The sequence below is a fragment of the Bos grunniens genome, chromosome 26 (genome assembly GCF_055505025.1).
Source record: "Bos grunniens cultivar Pamir isolate PY7600 chromosome 26, Bosgru_T2T1.0, whole genome shotgun sequence".
In the NCBI taxonomy this organism is placed as follows: domain Eukaryota; kingdom Metazoa; phylum Chordata; class Mammalia; order Artiodactyla; family Bovidae; genus Bos; species Bos grunniens.
In genome coordinates, this window is record NC_141190.1 from 1,133,850 (window position 1) to 1,155,385 (window position 21,536).

Sequence of the window (21,536 nt, forward strand, 5' to 3'; positions counted from 1 at the left end):
AGGCCTGGAATCCTTTACCACCAGGGAACTCCTGGGTCTTGTTTTATACAACTTTTTCCATAGATATGTTTCACAAAAATGTAATTGCTACCAATTTGAAATCAAAAAGCTTGCCAAAATGTAAAATCCTTTTTTGTTTTGATATTTAATATGTACTATTAATTTCCTTTAAATGTCCTTGAGGTTTTAAACAAGTTGATATCAGGTATTTGTATCTTAATTCAATTTAGGATATAGAAATGAGATGGTCTATAGGGAAAAGAAGGATTTAAACTGATATTGTTCTGGGGGAAAAACCCACAACTATTTTGGCTTACTACTGGTCTATTTTTTAAGATACCCTCTGAAACTAATTGACTTAAAATAATTTCAAACTTCCAGAAAAGTTACAAGAATAATATAGGGAATTTAACATTTTTATGAATTTATCTCTCTGTATATACATACTAATTTTTTTCTTGGGCTTCCCTGGTGGCTCTGTGGTAAAGAATCCACCTGCCAGCGCAGGAGACGTGGATTTGATCCCTGGGTTGGGAAGATCCCTTGGAGAAAGAAATGACAACATACGGCAGAATTATTGTCTCTGAAATCCCATGGACAGAGGAGCCTGGTGGGCTACAGTCCGTGGGGTCACGAAAGAGTCAGATATGATTTAGCGACTGAACAACAACAACATTTTTTCTTAACTGTTTGAGAGTCGGTTGCGCCTTTCTTTATACAGTAATGCCTCAGTGTGTAAATCTTAAGAATGTACTTTAGTGTGTATTTCTGTAACCACAGCACGTTTATCAAATATGGAAAATTTAACAGTTTGACACAGTGACAGAGCTGTGGAGCACAGCCCTTAGCACCTGACTGTCTGAGCTCCATTATCGCCTCACACCAGACACCCCCACCCCCAAACACGTAGCGGTCCTGTTCTGCCATTGGTTGACACCACAGTGGGCCTCTCCCACAAGCAACCAACTGTTGGTGAACTACCGTTAGTGGGGAATTCAGCCAACAGTTGGGGGAGTGGTGGTGTCAGGTGGAGAGTGAGGTAAGAGGCAGATTCCAGCCTTTGCCTGGGGGGGGGGGCCCTCCAGCTCACCCAGCCTTGGGCTGCTGGATGATCTGGGGGGCCCAGGGAACAGACTGGGGGCTGTGTTCTGCAGAGCTCCAGAACCCTGGCCAGGGCCACCCACTGGCCTGGCCCAGGCCTGTGGACCGCAGTGAACCTCTCCTCTACCCCTGCCTGTGCCAACTAATAGCAGTGGTGGTCTGCATGGGGCCAATCTGTGGGCGCTGGCCCCTGCCATTTGGGCGGCCTGAGGAGCCTGAGGGCCAGGTGGGTCCAGGGCACTAGGCTCCCTCACTGATGACAGTTGGGCAGGGTCTGGGGACCTGGCCCTGAGGGAGCCACCAGCTGAGATCTGCCTCCTCTTAACCAGGACCTGGATCTCCAAGGGTGAAAGTTGTGCCATGGGATCTGGTTCTTTCTTGTCAGAACAGAGAATAACACATTAAAACATAATTTGTTTGGTGGAGATTTACGGGAACATCGTTACCTGACCATGACCTGACCTCAAGGACAAAGGTTCTGACCCTGCAACAACTAACCACACCCCTTGCTCACCTTTCCTTTAATAGTGCTTTGCTGATAGCTCTTGGGAAGTTTGGGGGTTTTAAGGCATGAACCACTGATCTTGCATGGCCCTGCAGTAACCCTTTCTCTGTTCCAAGCTTGTTTTGATATCGTTTGGCCTCACTGTGTGTTGGGCATAGTTACTTGTGTTTTGGTAATAATACAGTACTTCCATCTATAGTCCATATTCTAATTTTGTCCACTGTTCCAATAATGTCTTATATTTGGTTTTTTCAGGATAGGGTCTAGTCTAGAATCATTTTTTGTATTTAGTTCTCTTGTCTCTTGGAATTCTATAATTTGTAACAGTTTCTCAGCCTTTTTAAAAATGATAAGACTTTGAAGAGTACAGGCTAGTTACTTAATAAGTGAAAGTGAAGTCGCTCTGTCGTGTCTGACTCTTTGCGACCCCATGGACTGTAGCCTATCAGGTTCCTCCGTCCATGGGATTTTGCAGGCAAGAGTGCTGGAGTGGATTGCCATTTCCTTCTCCAGGGGATCTTCCTGATCCAGGAATCGAACCCTGGTCTCCCGCATTGCTGGCAGACGCTTTACCGTCTGAGCCACCAGGGAAGCCCAAGTTATTTAATAAAGTATTATTTAATTTGGATTTATGATGGGTTCTTACGATGAGATTCAGGTTATACTTTGCTGGCTGGAATGTTATACAAGTGATATATAAGATATCCTTTTTAGGGTATCACATCTAGAGGTTCACACTGTCTATCTGCCCGTTATTGGTGATGTTAACTTGATCACCTGGTCCAAGTGTGGTTTGGCTTCTCTAGTATATAGTTAATATTTTCTCCCTGTGTTACTAAGCTGTCTGTGGAGAGATACTTATAAGTTCATGCAAATATTGGGATCCTCATACTTTACTCCTAGATTAGACATCTAATGATGATTCTGCCTGAAGCAGCCTTTACTCTGATAGTTGAAAAATTGTGATTTTCTTTTTTCATTCTACCACTTTATTTTAACAGTCAGCATTCTATAGTCAGTGAGGTTGCAAAGAGTCAGACTCTACTGAGTGACTGAGCACTGATTCTAAGAAATAGCTCCAAGAGAGTGCAGGTGTTTGGGGGAGCCTCTCCACTCACAGATATAGAGAGCAAACTAATGATTATTAGAGGGGATGTGCACTGGGGAGCAGTGAAATGGGTGAAGGGGATTAACAGATACAAACTGTGAGATATAAAATTAGTTACAATGATGTAATATACAACATAGGGAATATAGTTGATATTTTATTTATTGAAGCATAGTTGACTTTGTAAGAAAATAAAAAGAAATAGCTCTCTGTTATTCCTGTGTATGTGTGTTCTTTTTTATGATCAATTTGCATTCATGGATTTTTATTTTATAGTGTCATAATCTATTATAGAACTTGTTTATTTTGCTGTTCAAATTGTCCCAGATTTGACCAGTTTGGAGCACTTCCTTCCTTTCTGTCAAACTATTTTTTTTTTTTCAATATTTTTTTTTTTTTTTGAGTGGGCACACCACATGACCTGTGGGGTCTTAGTTTGCCAAACCAGGGATTGAAGGCCTGCATTGGAAGCATGGAGTCTTAACCAGTGGACTGCCAGGGAAGTCCACACAGCTCTGGAACCTGCCATTTCTCCAAGGAGCCCTGGTTCATTTTTAGTGGGAAATGGTTTTTAGAAACCAAGATCTGGGTGCAGGTTTGCTTGTTACCACTGAGATGTCATTGCTTCCAGGTCTTTTCAATGGACATTACTAAAAAGTGTGTATAAATATTTTAGAAACCATAATTGCATACTGATACATTTACCTCAGTGAGAACCTGGCTCCCAGCAGTATTAAATTTTTTTTTAATCCTATGATCTTCAGAATTTCTGTACTCATACTACTGTAGAAAACAAACCTAGAATAAAGAATTCAAGATTAGATTCCCTTTCATTGAGGGTATGTGGTTGGACACTTTTCAAAAGCTATTTGGATTAGGATTTTTTTGTGTATGTGGTTATTTTTACTTCCCTCTTCTCCATGGTAATATTATTCATTTGAAATATGTTTGTTTCTGTTTAAATTCATTTTGCTTCCTTCAGTGATCAGTTTTTGAATGCTTATAAAATTAATATGCTTCCAAAAGCAAAACTTTACAAAAAAGGTTTATCTGAAGTGTCACTCTCTTCTGTATCACTTCATCCCATTTCTCAGCATCCCTTGTAGGTAACCAGGTTCATTGTTTCTGATTTATCTTTTCTGAATTTCTTGTTGCAGAATTAAGCAGATCTCTATTTTCTTCTTTTCCTTTCTTCTGACAAAAAGTAGTATGCTGTGTATGCTCTTTTGTACTTTGTTTTTTAAACTTAGCAGTATTTCCTAGAAATCAGTATTAGCAGTTCATAGAGTGCTTCCTTATTGCCTTTTTACAACTTATTAGTACTCAGTTGTGCATATATACCTTAGTTCTTTCAGTTTCATATTGGACTTGTTTTACTGATTTGTTTATCCTAGCAGTAATACCTCACTGTCTTAATTTAAACTACTGTATAATAAATCTTGATGTGTGGTAGAATAAACATCTCACTTTTGATTGTCTTGACTATTTCTGGCCATTTACATTCAGTGTAAAAGTCTTACACTAGATTTTACCTAAATAATTGATGCTACTGTATTTAATGCTTCCTTTTTAAGGAATTTAAAAAATTTCTGTGTTGGGAAATTTCAAACTTAAAGTTGCAAATATAGAACAACAAACTAATACATATTACCATTCATCTGTATTTGCCTATTAATATTCTGCCACAATTGCTTTATCATGTATGATAATGGTTTTGTGGAACCATTTAAAACCAAGTTGCAGGCATCATGACCTCTTGTCTATCTCCTAAAAATAAGAACATTTTCTTACCTAACCATAGTAAAATTATCAAATTCAGAATATTTATCATTTGGCTTTTGCCACTATTCCTATAATATTTCTTTATAGCAGTTTTCCCTAATATTCTTTATAGCAGTTTTCCCTTATCTAAGGTTATATACATTGCATTTAGTTATTATCACCCTCTAGTTGCCTGTCATATGGAGCAGTTCTTAAATTTTTTTATCTTTTTTAACTGTGAAATATTTGAAGACTATAGGCATATGACTTTTAGAATATTCTTCAAGATTCTCTAATTATTTCCTTATGATTAGAATCAGATGAATGCATTTTTTCTAAGAATATCAAATGAATTTTGTTGTTTTCTTGAAGCATCATATCATACAGCACAGGATGTCAATTGCATTACTGGTGATATAACTTTGATCAGCTGATTAAATGATATCTGCCAGATTTTTCCACTGTTAAGTTTAATTTTTCCTATTGTAGGTAAATAATTTGAGAGGAATATTTTGAGATTGTTAAACATCCTGCATATCATTGGCATTTTCACCAAATGTTACAAGCACTCGTTAATGATATTTGACCAACTCAACTTATTACCGTGTTAGCTGGAAAATGATGTTCTAATCTCTTATTCCTGTTACATTTGTTAGTTGGCATTCTTCTTTAAGGAATACAGATTTTCCTTCTCTCTCTAATTAGTAGGATGGACTACTGGGTTTTTCAAACTTCAACAGATGGATCTTAGCCTTTATTGTTGGTGCTTAATTTTGATGCTCAGTTGTCCCAGATTTTGGCATTGGTAGCTTCTTCAAGCTGGCTCCTGTGTCTTTTTAATGTTCCCATATTTTGAAGCATTTTCTCATTTTGTGGCATGAAAAGATGTCCCACGTTCATCTTATACCTTTCAGGTCCCAGCCTTAGAATAAGACACTATTTTCTCAAGAACCTAGTTCATTTGGGGGTTGTTGTTGTTCAGTTGCCCAGTCATGTCTGACTCTTTGCAACCCCATGGACTGCAGCATGCCAGGCCTCCTTGTCCCTCACCATCTTCTGGAGTTTGCCCAGTTGGATTTATGTTTATTGCACCAGTAATGCTGTCCAGCCATCTCATCCTCTGATGCCCTCTTCTCCTTTTGCCCTCGATCTTTTCCAGCATCAGGGACTTTTTCAGGGAGGCATCTGTTCACATCAGGTGACCAAAATACTGGAGCTTCAGCATCACAGCAGAGTAATGTCTCTGTTTTTCAACACACTGTCTTGGTTTGTCATCGCTTTCCTGCCAGAAAGCAATTGTCCTCTGATTTCATGGCCTGTAGTCACTGTCAACAGTGATTTTGGAGTCCAAAAAGAGGAAATCTGTCACTACCACCTTTCCCCCTTCTATTTCCCATGCAGTAATGGGGCCATTCCATGATCTTAGTTTTTTTCATATTTAGTCTTAAGCCAGCTCTCTACTCTTTTTCACCAACACAAAAGAAAACTTTACACATGAACATCACCAAATGGTCAATACCAAAATCAAATTGATTACATTCTTTGTAGCCGAAGATGGAGAAGCTGTATATACAGTCAGCAAAAGCAAGACCTGGAGCTGACTGTGGCTAAGATGATAAGCTTCTCATAGCAAAAGTCAGGCTTAAACTAAAGAAAACCAGGAAAAACACTAGGCCAGCCAAGTATAATTTAAATCAGATCCCATATAAATTCACAGTACAGGTAATGAATAGATTCAAGGGACTAGATCTAGATAGCAGTGTGCCTGAAGGACTATGTACAGAGGTCTGTCATATTGTGTAGAAGGTGGTGAACAAAACCATCCCAAAGAAAAAGAAAAGAAGGTGAAGTGGTTCTCAGAGGAGGTTTTGTGAATAGTGGAAGAATGAAGAGAAGCAGAAAGCAAGGAAGAGAGGGAAAGGTACATCCTTTGGCGATAAATGGTATTTAAAAACCGACATCTGGGCAACAGGTATACTCATTGCTCCTTGATTGTTATTACTGTTGGTCCTTTCAGCAGAATGAATTAAGAAATAATTTTTTATTGGTAAAAATTAAAGTTAATATCATATCTGTAATTAAAATCTAATATCACAGGGTTCTTTCTTCTCCCTGTTCTATATTAATATCTCCCTTTTTTCTCAGAAAACTGTCTTCCCAAACATCAATATGTTTACTCATCTTGGAATATTTAAATCAACTGTGCATTCCTGGATTAAGGTCCACATGGTTGTGATAAATTGTTGTTGTTCAGTTGCTATATCTGACTCTTTGCAACCTCTTGGACTGCAGCATGCCAGGCTTCCCTGTCCTTCACCATCTCCTAGAGCTTGTTCAAACTCATGTCCATTGAGTTGGTGATGCCATCCAAGGATCTTGTCCTCTGTTCATGCCCTTCTCCTCCTGCCTTCTGTCTTTGCCAGCATCAGGGTCTTTTCCAATGAGTCAGCTCTTTGGAAGCATCAGGTGGCCAAAGTATTAGAGTTTCACTTTCAGCATCAGTCCTTCCAAAGAATATTTAGGATTGATTTCCTTTAGGATTGACTGATTTGATCTCCTTGCAGTCCAAGGGACTCTCAGAGTCCTCTCCAACACCACAGTTCAAAAGCATCAATTCTTCAGCGCTCAGCCCTCTTTTATGGTCCAACTCTGACATATGTACGTGACTACTGGAAAAACCATATCTTTGACTATAGGGACCTTTGTTGGCAAAGTAATGTCTCTGCTTTTTAATATGCTCTCTAGGTTTGTCATAGTTTTTCTTCCAAGGAGCAAGCATCTTTTAATTTCATGGCTGCAGTCACCGTCCACAGTGATTTGGAGCCCAAGAAAATAAAGTCTGTCACTGTTTCCGTTGTTTTCCGATCTATATGCCATGAAATGATGAGAGCAGATGCCATGATCTTAGTTTTTTGAATGTTAAGTTTCAAGCCAGCTTTTTCATTCCTCTTTCACCTACATCAGGACGCTCTGTAGTTCATTTTCTGCCATTAAAATGGTATTATCTGCATATCTGAGGTTATTCATATTTCTCCCAGCAATCTTGATTCCAGCTTGCGGTTCATCCAGTCTCACATTTTGCATGATGTACTCTGCGTACAAGTTAAATAAACAGGGTGACAATATACAGCCTGACACGCTCCTTTCCCAATTTTAAACCAGTGTGTTGTCCATGCTTGGTTCTAACTGTTGCTTCTTGACCTTCATACAGATTTCTCAGGAGGCAGGTAAGGTGGTCTGGTACTCCCATCTCTTTAAGAATTGTTTACAGTTTGTTGTGATCCACACAGTCAAAGACTTTAGCATAGTCAATGAAGCAGAAGAAGATGTTTTTTCTGGAATTCTCTTGCTCTTTCTGTGATCCAGCGGATGTTGGCAATTTGATCTCTGGTTCCTCTGCCTTTTATAAATACAGCTTGTATATCTGGAAGTTCTTGGTTCATGTACTGTTGAAGCCTATCTTGGAGGATTTTGAGTATAATAACCTTGCTAGCATGTGAAATGTGTGCAGTTGTGGGGTAGTTTGAACATTCTTTGGCATTGCCCTTCTTTGGGATTAGAATGAAAACTGACCTTTTCCAGTCCAGTGGCCACTGCTGAGTTTTCCAAATTTGTTGGCATGTTTGGATTTGGTTTCTTAGTATTTTTATTATAGATTTCTATGACTGTATTCATTTGAGATAATTGCCTGTAGTTTTAAGTCTTTGTTGAGGTTTTTAAAAATGATTATGATGGCTTCATAAAGTGAGCAGGGAAATGTTTCCTGCTTTTCTTGGTAAAACTGGTATCTTTTTCTGTAAATGTTGTATAGAATTTACTAATGAGCACATTTTGGCTTCAGTTGTCTTAGTATATTTAAAAATATGAAATCAATGTTTTTGGTATACATAAAAAGTTAATGCTTAGTCGTGTCCGACTCTTGTGATCCCATGAGCCGTAGTCCGACAGGCTCCTCTCTGTCCATGAGATTCTCCAGGCAAGAATACTGGAATGGGTTGCCTTTTCCCTCTCCAGGGGAACTTCCTGACCCAGGAATTGAACCCAGGCCTCCTGCATTGCAGGCAGATGCTTTACCGACTGAGCTATGCGGGAAGCCCTTGGTATACATCAGTTCAGTTCAGTCACTCAGTTGTGTCCGACTCTTTGCGACCCCATGGACTGCAGCACACCAGGCCTCCCTGTCCATCACCAACTCCAGGAGTTTACTCAAACTCATGTCCATTGAGTCGGTGATGCCATCCAACCATCTCAGCCTCTGTCGTCCACTTCTCTTCCCACCTTCAATCTATCCCAGCATCAGGGTCTTTTCAAATGAGTCAGTTCTTTGCATTAGGTGGCCACAGTATTGGTATACATAGGAGAACTTAAATTTTCTATTCTCTGTCTAAAGGTGTTTGTATACTTTATCTGTTTTTTTAATAATTTTTATTTATTTTTGTCTGTGCTGGGTCTTCATTGCTGCATAGGCTTTTCTCTAGTGCAGTGAGCTGGGACTACTCTTTGTTGTGGTGTGTGGGTTTCTTACTGTGGTGGCTTCTTTTGTTGCAAAGGATGGGCTTTAGGTGCATGGGCTTTAGTAGTTGTGGCCGGTGGGCCTAGTAGTTGCGACTCCTGGGCTTTAGAGTACAAGCTCAGTAGTTGTGGCACATGGGCTTAGTTGCTCTGTGGCATGTCGGATCTTCTTGGACCAGGGATCCAACCGTTGTCTCCTGCATTGACAGGTGAATTCTTTACCACTGAGCCACTGGGGAAACCCCTATCTAAGTTGTTGAATTTATTGGTGTGAAGTTCATAATTCATTTATGCTTTTAATGTTTGTAGCATTTGTAGTGATATCTCATCTTTCATTTATTTCTAATAATGATTATTTGTTTTCCTTGATCTGTCTAGCTAGAGGTTTATCAGTTTTATTGATCTCAGAGAACCTTTTAGTTTCACTGATTCTTTTCTGTTGTCCATTTTTATTGCACTGATTTTTTTTTTTTTTTTTGCTCCTGTCTTTCTTTAATATCTTTTCCCCCTGCATCTTAAGTTGGAAGCTTCTTTCTTTTGCAATATAAGCATTTAAAACTATGCATTTTTCTCTAAGCACTATGTGGTACTTTTAGTTGCATTCCACAATTTTGATATGTTGGTTTCATTATCACCTAGTTAAAATATTTCCTAATTTCCCTTGTGAATTTTGATCCATGGATTAATTAGAAGTGTGTTTACATTCTGCCTATTTAGTATTTTCCCAGATGTCTTACCATTACTTCCGTTGTGGTCAGAGAATATTCTCTGTGTGATTTATTTTCTGTAGTCCAGCAGATGATCAGTTTTGGTAAAAGTTCCATTTATACATGAAAAAATATGTATATTCTGTTGGATGTAGTATTCTATAAGTGTCGGTATAGTCAAGTTGTTTGATAGTGTTGTTACAAAGTTTTATATATCATTAATAATGTTCTGAATACTTGTTTTTATGAATTATTGAGATAGTAATTGTGAATCTATCTTTTCAGTTTTTGTTTCATATATTTTGAAACTTTGCTACCATTGTGTCTTAATGAATTGACTTTCTTATCATTATGGCATGTCCTTTACATTCAGTATTTCTTTTCTTGAAGTCTATTTGACATTAGCATAGTTTGATATATAAGAATATTAATATATCAACTTTCTTATGAGTAGTATATCTTTTTTTAATCCCCCATCCTTTTAACCATTTTTGTTTTCGTATTTAAATGTTGTACTAAATTAGGTTTTTTTTTTTTTTTTTTCCGTAGTATTTATGATTCTCTGGGCTTCCTGACTATAGTTTGTTTTTATTAGTTTTAAAACATTTTAGACATTGTCATTTTGGTCATTAAAAAAAAAGTCTTTTTAATAACCTGGTTACATAATTGAGATTTTACAGAGTATGTAAGTATTTAGTGTATATGTTTTCCTGAGTCAAGTATGTTTTCTATTATGAAAGCAAAATATGTTTATTATAGAAATTTCTGGGAAAAGTTACCAAAAAAAAAGTTAAAAATTACCTAGACTATTCCATCTGCAGATAGAAATTTTAACATGCAGTTATTTTTTTTCTCTTTTTGTGTTTCAGTTTGGGTAATTTCTGTTGCATGCATGTGTGTGCTAAGTCACTTCGGTCATGTCTGACTCTTTGTGACTCTATGGACTGTGGCCTGCCAGGCTCCTCTGTCCCTATGGATTCCTTGTCCTCACATTTACTAATTTCTTCCTCTGTTTTATGTCTATGGTAAACCAATAGAAAGCAGTTTTTAATCTCTCTTACCATGTTTTTATTTCTTACATTCCGTTTAACTCAAAATTTATCTGTGCTGAAATTCTGTATCTTTTCATGCGTGTCTTACCTTTCCTGTTACAGTTTTTAATAGATTAATTATGGTTATTTTAAGTTTGATAATTATAACATTAGTGTAATCTCTGAAACTGTTCTGTATGTTGCATTATCTCTTGGCATTGTTTTTTCCCTTAGTTTTTTGTATGACTTGTGATTTTTCAATTAAAATCTGTGTATCATATGTAGGACTGAAGTAACTGAGGCAAACAGTATTTATGCCTGAAATGAATATACCTCTTCTGCTAGGCTGTTAACCTAGCAGAACCAGTCTAGTCAGGAGTAGAGCCAAGTTTGAATTATGTTGTTGTAGTTACCTTCTGTTGTGGATTGACTGTTGTGCCCTCCAAAATTAATATATTGAAACACTAACTCCCAATATGATTGTATTTGGAGACAAGGCTTTTAAGATTAATGAGGAAAGGCCTCAACCCATCTTCAGTTAGTTCAGTCACTCAGTCCTGTCCGACTCTTTGCGACCCTATGGCTTCCCTGTCTATCACCAGCTCCCAGAGCTTGCTCAAACTCATGTCCGTTGAGCCGGTGGTGCCATCCAAGCATCTCATCCTCTCTGCCATCTGCTCCTAGCATCAGGATCTTTTCCATTGAGTCAGTTCTTTGCATCAGGTGGCCAGAGTATTAGAGTTTCAACCTGTCTTGGCTCTCTCTTTTTATAAGTTTTGTCTCCTCCCCCCTCACCTCCCCTATGCAAATCAGGGCTAGCTAGGATGGGGGTGTGTTTGTTTCACCTGAGGTATTGGTACTGGGATTTTCTTTTGTTCTATTTTTGAGGGCTTTTCCCTTTGTCTTTTAGCCATTCCTTTTTCTTATTATAACTAAACAAAATCATAAGGTGGGGCCTGATCTGGTAGGATTAGTGTCCTTATAAAAATAGACCATGTGAGGACACAGTGAGAAGGTGGCTGTCCACAGGCCTGAAAGATGGTTCTTGCCAAGGTACCTGGCACCTTGATCTGGGCCTTCTAGCTCTATAACTGTGAGAAAATAGATTTGTGTTGTTTAAGCATCCAATCTTTGGTATTTCAGAAGTACAAGCAGACTAATATACCTTTAGTGTATCATGGGCTTGAAATTCCTCTATTGTAATCTTATGTTTAGATTGAGAGTGATTTGCTGGAGGATTTTTCTCAGTATTCCTTTCTAGCCCTCTGCTTTAGGTCTTCTTTGCACCCATGCTTCAGAAGTGTTTATTCTCTAAGTTCGTGCCCCTCCTCCATCTGTAGACTACTGTTGCTTACTGGTGACAGACCATGTCAGAAAGTGAGAGCTGCCCCAGGGCATAGGGGTCTTGGATTTTAAGGGCTCAGTAGTTTCATGTACTAATGAGGGTGGTGAGTATCCTTGTTAGGTCTGGGAAGGGTGGGGATTTCCCAGGGTTTGGGCCACTGCCCACCTTCTGACCTTTTATGATCTAACTGTCTCAACTTAAGTGGGGGTGATTTTTAGTACTGGTTGTGGTTGTATGTGTTTAGTCATGTCCAACTTTTTCGACCCCATGGCCTGTAGCACACCAGGCTTCTCTGTCCATGGAATTTTCCAGGCAAGAATATTGGAGTGGGTTGCCATTCCTTTCTCTAGGGGATCTTCCCGACCCAGGGATTGAACAAACTCATGTCTCTTATGTCTCCTGAATTGACAGGCAGGTTCATTACCAACTGTACCACCTATTACAATGAAGGTATAATGAACTAAAGGTCAATGATTGGACTGTTCTCAGAGCCACCTTAGTTTTAACTGGTTCCAGCCAGTCTGTATCCTAAGGGTTGCAGCCCTTTATTTATCTAGCGTGTGTGTCCTGCCCTTTTCCCTCCTGTCTCGTGCTCCTTTTTTTTTTTTTTTTTTTTGTGGGAGACAAACTCTTTAGCAGGTGAGTTTCTTTTTCTTCCCCCAGCAATAGACTACTTCTGGAGTCAGGACTCATCATGCTTTTCTGGTCCTTCTTTGCCTCCAGGATTAAAGGATTTTTTTTTTCTTACTATTCTCCCCATCTTTGTGCCTTGGGGGCAACATGATTTACTGCCCTTACCCTAGAAGCTTAAGAATTTTGTTCACAGGGGAAAAGTTTCTGGGAGGAACTGTTTTTTCCTGTAGTTGTGTTACCTGAAAAATTGGGTTTCTCTTGGTGGATGTTGAGCCAAAAGACATAACCAAGTTAAAAATCAGGAGAAGAAGGATTTATTACCTGCAGCAAGTAAGGAGCTCTTTCCCAAAGCAGTGTCTCCCCAAATGGTAAAATTGGGGAAACTTTAAGTTAAGGAATGTTTGTGAAGGGGCTTGAGCAGAAAATTCAGTATAGAATTGGGGCAGAGATGGACAGAGTCCAAGTTTTAGTTGATTGAAATCACAGAGGGTTCGAAAAGGAAACCTCATCATTTCATCCTTCACTTGAGTAGGGGTGTAGTTCCTGAATAGCTATGATCTGTATCAGATTGTTATATATATATCTTGAGGAGGAACTAGGACTTTATCACTGAACTATTGTTTCTTGGTGCTTCCCTGGCAGTTGAGAAGGTAAAGAATCCATCTGCAATGCGGAAGATCTGGGTTCGATCCCTGGATTGGGAAGAACCCCCAGAGGAGGAAATGGCAACCCACTCCAGTATTCTTGGCTGGAGAATCCCCATGGACAGAGGATCCTGGCAGGCTACTGTCCATAGGGTCGCAAAGAGTAGTGAGTGACTAAGCACAGCACTGCACATTGTTTCTTGACTGCTTTTCCTTTGTTCCTGCAATCCTTCACTTCATTGTTCAGTTGCTAAGTCGTGACTCTTTGTGACCCCATGAACTGCAACATGCCAGGCTTCTCTGTCCTTCACTATCTCTCAGAATTTACTCAAACTCTTGTCTATTAAGCTGGTGATGCCATCCAACTTCCCTTAAGATTGTTAATTACTGGGTCCTGTTCAAGGGCAAGCATTGTGGCCAGGCTTAGATTCCCAAACAACTTAGACCTAAAATGGTTTCTCTTATGTCAAGAAAGCTGTGCCTGGTTCTTTTTCTCCAGGGACTCCCTGCTCTATCTGCTTACAGGAATGGTGTTTGCTTCCTCAAGGACTGTACCTTTGAGGGTTGCTTTTATCTTTTTATTCAGTTTTGGTTTTTTTTTTTTCTTTTACTCCAGTCTTGGACACAGAGAGGGGTTTCTGAAAAAGATGTTGCAAGTGTTTTGTAATTTTTCGAAGTCAGTAGTCCCTCCCTAACTTGTTATTGTTAACTGTTTGTTAAAAATATTAGCTGAATTATTCTTACTGCCTTGTAAGGTAGTCCCATCTTCTTGCCGTGTGCTACCATAAGCAAGGGAATGCTCCCATTGGGCATATCATAGTGGTTAGATTATATGTTTGTAGTTTACAGTCTCAGTGCTCTAATGGTTTCAAGAAAAGTTACAATTTTGTAGATTATCTAACTTTTCCTTATTTTAAGATGGGAGTGGTGTTCTTTCAGCTTTTTGTATACTGTGTAGAAGTGGAAGTCCAATTATTTTTCTGACCCATTCTCTTTTCTCCTTATGATACCCCAACTATGTATTTGTTAGAATGCTTTATATTATCCTATAGGCTGCTGCTGCTAAGTTGCTTCAGTCATGTCTGACTCTGTGTGACCCCATAGACGGCAGCCCACCAGGCTCCTCCGTCCGTGGGACTTCCCAGGCAAGAGTACTGGAGTGGGTTGCCCTTGCCTTCTCCAATCCTACAGGCTACTAGTGCTTTATTCCGTTTTTCTTGTTAGATACTTTTTCTCTCACTGCACTAATTTAGATATTTTCTGTAGACCTTCCTTAAAGTTTATTATCAGTCTCTTTGATTGCCTATTCTTAATCATCTGCTGATAATTGTTATTTCAGATACTGTGTCTTTTTACTTCTAGAATTTCTTTTGGTTCTTTTTTAGACTTTGCATTTCTTCTGAAGTATCTATTCAGTGTTTATATCCATTTTTCCTATAGTTTCTATTGCATCAGACTTATAATTGTTTTAACATCCTTGTTTGGTAGTTATAAGTACTCGTTCATCTATGTGTCATCATCTGTTGACTGTGTTTTCTTTTGGTTATACATCACACTTCCTTCTTTTGGTATGTCTCAATTTTTAAATTGAATTTTGGATACCTTATTTAAAAAACAGTGAGAAGAAAGAAAAGAACCCTGGGAAGTGAAATATATTATTTTTTGTTTTGTTTTGTTCCATATAGAGTATAAGCCCTTCCCCTCTGTTTAGAGTGAGGGACTGATAAATCATATTCCCTCTAGAATTTAGTTGAACCTGGTGCTGGGCTGCATTCTTAGATTCAGTTCATGTGGTGTTGGCTCAGCCTTCCAAGATGTTTCTTTTCTTATCCTGACTGTTTTTCAGCTGTAAGGGATTTGGCTGCAGTGTAAGATACTAGTGGTTTACTTTTAGATCCTATAATTCATTCACTGGGAGAATGCCTGGTATTACTATCTCCTTCTCCATGGCTGCTTTCTCTGAAAACCTGGAGTGGTATTTTTCAGAGTGAATAGTGGGAGAATTACTGGATCAAGCAATCTTTTTTTGTGTTAGGACTATTGTCTGTAATCCATCCTGGTACCCCACGCTGTTGTCTACAGTCTGATTTCTGCTTGCCTGCTAAAATGTTTGTCTAATGGCAGACTCACCTGTTTCTAGATGAGGTGTCTGCCTCAATGTGGGGAAGCTTCATAGTTCTCTCTTCACTGATGAATGCTCCCTGCTCCCTCCCAATTCAGCTCATCAGTCCTTTTTTTTTAAATAAAGTATTTTTAAGGTTTATTTATTTATTTATTTTTGGCTGTCCTGGGTCTATGTTGCTGCACACACTTTTGTCTAGTTGTGGAGAGGGGGCTAATCTGTAGTTTTGGTGCATACACTTCTCATTATGATGGCTTCTCTTGTGGAGCACAGGTTCTAGGACTCATGGGCTTCAGTAGTTGTGGCATAAAGGCTCAGTATCAGCTCCCAGGCTCTAGAACACAGGCTCAGTAGTTGTGGTACAGGGGCTTAGTTGCCCTGCGGCATGTGGCAGGGAGATCTTCCTGGATCTTCCTGGATCAGGGATCGAACTTGTGTTTCTTTCATTGGCAGGCTGATTGTTTACCATTGAGCCATCAGGAAGCTCCAGGGCTTTTTTACATCTACCTTTATTCATTAGCCCATTGAAAATGTTTGTTACCATGGGCGTGAAGGCTGTCCCAGACTTTTGGAACAGTATTTCTCTTCAGTAACTTTTAGCTATGTTAGACTGTTCTTTGAAGTCCCAAAATCTTTTCATTACTTACCAACCAATCTTACCCATATGAATTAATGTTTTTACCTTCCTTATATTCTATAAGTAGCACTTAAACAAACTCGATTATTGTATCTTTTAGGTTGATACTTTGTTGATTAAATTCTGCATTTTTGTCCTTAAAAATTCCTGAAATTTGCCAAAGAAATAGAAACTTAAGTAGTGTATTTTATCAAAATTGGAAATAGATTTATTTGAGCTCTGTTGTGTTCTAACTGGCATGATTTTATGAAATCTCAATATATGAAAATTTAAGATTTTCACATATAAATGAAAAACAGTCTCCCCTTTGAGTGGGCATATCATAAAATGGTGCCCCTTCTTGTCCAGGCTTGGCACCTGATTTCAGCCCCTACATTTCGCATTGGCTTGGTGCCCTCATGCTATCAGTACAGCTTTACACAGTGCATCTGACTCAGGAAAAACTTTAGTTGCTTTCTTATAACAGATTAGAGAAACTTAAAAAAATGAAAAAATGGGAAACTCATATAGAACCACTGTTAACATTTTTTTGTTTGCTTATAAAAGTGGGATCAGTTTATGCTACTGCTTTTAATTTGCTTCTTGAAAGTGAAGGTCACTCAGCCGTGTCCGACTCTTTGCGACCCCATGAACTACACAGTCCATGGAATTCTCCAGGCCAGAATACTGGGGTGGGTAGCCTTTCCCTTCTCCAGGGCATCCTCCCAACCCAGGGGTCAAACCTAGGTCTCCCTGGGCATTGCAGGTGAATTATTTACCAGCTGAGTCACAGGGAGGCCCAAGAATACTGGAGTGGGTAGCCTATCCCTTCTCCAGTGGATCTTCCCGACTCAGGAATTGAACCAGGGTCTCCTGCATTGCAGGTGGATTCTTTACCCAACTGAGCTATCAGTTCAGTTCAGTTCAGTTCAGTCGCTCAGTCGTGTCCGAATCTTCGCGACCCCATGAATCACAGCACGCCAGGCCTCCCTGTCCATCACCAACTCCCAGAGTTCACTCAAACTCATGTCCATCGAGTCGGTGATGCCATCCAGCCATCTCATCCTCTGTCGTCCCCTTCTCCTTCTGCCCCCAATCCCTCCCAGCATCAGAGTCTTTTCCAACGAGTCAACTCTTCGCATGAGGTGGCCAAAGTACTGGAGTTTCAGCTTTAGCATCGTTCCTTCTAAAGAAATCCCAGGGTGGATCTCCTTCAGAATGGGGAGGCCCAATTTGCTTCTTATTTAACTATAAATTAACATCTCCTGGAAAGTCTATTACTGAAGAATTTCTATAAAAATTTAAATATGTTCTATTTATTAGAAAGTCTGAGGGGGCTATAAGGGGCATAACAGTTGGAAACAACAAAAGCAAGCTATTTAGAATTTGTGTTCCTGGTGCTTTGCCTATAACAGGCACTGAAATATGTTGTTTGAATGTTTCAATTTCTGAAATAAGTAAAAGGAAACTGTTAAATTTATGAAATTGGCTATTAAAGCATTTTAGAATATCTTATTTTTGTTCTGTAGGTATACTGCAACATCCAGATGGCACAGTTTTGAAACAGTTGCAGCCGCCTCCAAGGGGTCCAAGAGAGCTGGAATTTTATAATATGGTAAGTGAGGTAAGATTTGTTTTGTTGTATTCAAAGTGCTTTTCATAATTTTATGCTGCTGACTCAATAAGAAATACATTTGATAACATGTCTTAGTACACTTTGTATGTGACTGAAATAACAGCTCAAAAAAATATGATGTTTAATATATTCTAGTATTTTCTATTCTATTTCATTTTTGAGTGATTCTTATTTTGATATACTGAATTAATTTTGATTGATGGGTTTTGACCTACATTTTTGAAAAACACTTAGATGATAGACTGTATTTTTCAGAAATGCTGAGTTTAACTAAGTACTTTTTTTTTTACTATAGAATTTCTTTGAGCCTTGAACATGCTAGTGTGTACTATGAAACTCCAAAGGAGGGTAGAGGGGAAGGAAGGATTGGGGGACAGTTAACATTTAATTAACCTTATTACTAGGAATAATTTTTAGAAGATTCACAATGTTTTGCAACCATCACCTTTATCTAGTTAACAAAACATTTTCAGCACACACACACACAAAAAACCCTGTACCCAATTAAGCCACGATGTCCTATTCCTCCCTCACCCCAATGTCTTCCACCCACCAACCTGCTTTCTATGGATTTAGTTATTTTTGTATCTAGCTTCTTTTGTTGAGCATGTTTTTAAAGTTTGTGATAGGCACTAGAACTTTGTTCCTTTTTGTGGCTGAGTAATACTTCATTAAATTTACATACCACATTTTGTTTATTCATTCACTCATTGAAGAACATTTGGATTGTTTCTATCTTTTGGCTTTTGTAGATAAGGCTGTTATGAACATTTATGTATCGGTATTTATTTGAATACCTATTTTCTAATTCTTTTAGATATTAGAATTGGATATGGAGTGGAATTACTGGGTCATATAGTAATTCTACATTTAATTATTTGTGAAACTGTCAAAAGTGTTTCCCAAAGTGCCTGCCCTATTTTACACTTTGACCACTAGTATATGAGGATTCCAGTTTTTCTTTATCCTCATCAACACTTGTTAGTTTTGTTTTTGTTTTTAAATAGGCATTCAAGTGAATGTGAAGTGTTAATTTTATTGTAATTTGCTTTGATTTTCATATGTGACTTGTAATATTATCCCTATTCTCTGAATTGTCTTCATTTTCTTGTTAGTGTCTTTTGAAGTGCAGACTTTTAGTGTCATATTTAATGTCATGAAGGTGAATGCTCATATTTTCTTCTAAGAATTTTATAACTTTACCTCTTAAATTTAGGTGCAAGTAAAAAGATAATGCAAAACAAAAAGCAAATACTTGCTAGTAATGCTTTACCAACTCATTTAACAACAACCTGTGAGTTAGATACACTGTTATTATCCTCATTTTATACTAAACTATGATTAATTTAAATAATTTGACCAGGATCATTCAAATAGTTAATGATGGTCCCTGGATTTGAACATAGGCAGTCTGGCTCTAGAATATGCTTTCAATTGCTGACACTTCCTCTTTTTCAAAGAAAATATTTTATATTTACTCTGTAAAAGTCTTGCACATACTTAGTGGGATTCATTCTTAGTTGGATTCATTCTTATTTTTTGTTTCTATTGTAAACAGTATTTTTTTGAGTTAAGTTTTCCAATGATTGCTAATACACAGGAGTGAGATATTTGTACGGTGTTCTTACATACAATAATCTTGGTGAACTCTTAGTAACTTATATTTATCTGAGACTTTCTAACAATTTTAGTTGCTTTCTGTATAGATGGTTGCATCTTCTGTGATTGGAAACCCTTTTGAATCTATATACTTCTATCGGGGATTTCTATATAGTTCAGTGTGATGAACTGAAGCAATAGTGGGGGGAATCTTCTCCTCATTTAGTAAAAGTGCTTCTAACATTTCCCTGTTAAAGTATGACTTTCAAGCTAAGTTTTTGAGAGATAATTCTCCACAAATTAAAGAAAGTGCTTTCTTTGTGAGTTAAGATTTTCTCAAGGAACAAATGATACACTCTATCAGTTTAATAAAAGGACCATTTACAATGATTTAGTCAGAGTTTAAGGTCACCTGCAAGAGAGAAGGCTATACCATCTGTAGGCCTGGTCAGCATGGAGAAGGAGTGGTTGCTGGAACTCAGCAAGGTAACTTTAAGAGACAACTTGGACTGATAAGGAGGAAACTAGAGAAGTAAATAAGTGACCTCAGCTATTCACCAACCCCCTAGTTTCTTGTACCAGGAAGAGACAATGCAGGAGGGCAAAGATTTTCTGTATCTGTTGAAATGATCATGAGTTTCCTCTTTTAATCTGTTAATGTGGTAAATACCCTTGTTCATTTTCTAAGTTGTGTCCGACTCTTTTGACCCCATGAACTATAGAACGCCAGGCTTTGCTGTCCTTCCCTATGTCCCAGAGTTTGCTCAGACTCATGTCCATTGAGTCAGTGATGCCATCCAACCATTTCATCCTTTGTTGCCCACCTCTCCTCCTGCCCTCAGTCTTTCCCAGCATCAGGGTCTTTTCCAATGAGTCAGCTCTTCATATCAGGTGGCCAGAGGATTGGAGCTTTAGCTTCAGCATCAATCCTTCCAATGAATATTCAGGGTTGATTTCCTTTAGGATTGACTGGTTTTGATTTCCTTGCTGTCCAAGGGGACTCTCAAGGGTCTTCTCCAGCACTGCATTTCAAAAGCATCTGTTCTTTGGCACTCAGCCTACTTTATGGTCCAACTCTGACATTTATACATGACTACTGGAAAAACCATAACTTTGACTGAGACGGACCTTTGTTGGCAAAGTGATAACTGTTTTCAAATACGCTGTCTAGCTTTATCATAGCTTTTCTTCCAAGGAGCAAACATCTTTTGATTTTATGGCTGCAGTCACTGTCCGCAGTGATTTTTGAACCCAGGAGAATAAAATCTGCCACTGTTTCCACTTATCCACTTTTTCACCATCTGTTTGCCATATAGTGATGGAACCAAATGCTGCAATTTTAGTTTTTGAAAGTTGAGTTTTAAGCCAGCTTTTATACTCTCCTCCATGGAATTCTTCAGGCAAGAATACAGGAATGAGTAGCCATTCCCTTCTCCTGGGGATCTTGCCAACCCAGGGATCGAACCCAGGTCTCCTGCATTGCAGGCAGATTCCTTACCATCTGAGCCACTGGGGAAGCCACTGGTAAATGCCATAACAGATTTCTAATATTACATTACCTTTGATTTTTGAAATAAAACATACTTGGACATGTCATTTTTGTTTTTTAATAATATGCATTACTGGGTTTTGTTTGCTGCTGCTGCTGCTAAGTCGCTTCAGTTGTGTCCGACTCTGTGAGACCCCATAGACGGCAGCCCACTAGGCTCCTCTGTCCCTGGGATTCTCCAGGCAAGAATACTGGAGTGGGTTGCCATTTCCTTCTCCAATGCATGAAAGTGAAAAGTGAAAGTGAAGTCGCTCAGCCGTGCCCGACTCTTAGTGACCCCATGGACTGGAGCCTACCAGGCTCCTCCGTCCATGGGATTTTCCAGGCAAGAGTACTGGAGTGGGGTGCCATTGCCTTGTTAACATATATAAGATTTTTTACAGCTATGCTCATGAATGAGGTTATTATTTTCTTCACATATTATCCTTGTCCTGTTTTGATACCAAGTTTCTTTTAGCTTCATAAAATGAGTTTTGAGGGGCATTCCTTTTTCTTTTCTGTGGAAGAATTTGTATCAGATAAGTATTTGATTCCTTAGACTTGATAAAACTTACCTATAAATTCATCACAGCAGCCTGTTGACTTGTCTCTTTTTCTTCCATAAGTCCTTTCCATCTTTCCTTTCATTTGTTCCTGGGAAGGGATATATTTTTTAACTAATGATTCA

The 21,536-nt window shown here is 38.6% G+C and overlaps 1 protein-coding gene across 6 annotated transcripts in view; it reads left to right on the forward strand.

Annotated features, from left to right (window-relative positions):
• Positions 1 to 21,536, forward strand: part of IPMK (inositol polyphosphate multikinase) — a 62,961-nt gene that overhangs the window by 3,739 nt on the left and 37,686 nt on the right. For 3 of the 6 annotated variants that reach the window (XM_086377884.1, XM_086377882.1, XM_086377888.1), the window contains exon 2: positions 17,615 to 17,700. In XM_086377884.1, the coding sequence (XP_086234010.1) occupies positions 17,615 to 17,700 (86 nt within the window). Of the gene's footprint in view, positions 1 to 17,614; positions 17,710 to 21,536 lie in introns of all 6 variants that reach the window. The other 3 variants (XM_086377885.1, XM_086377883.1, XM_086377887.1) reach the window with 1 other exon arrangement.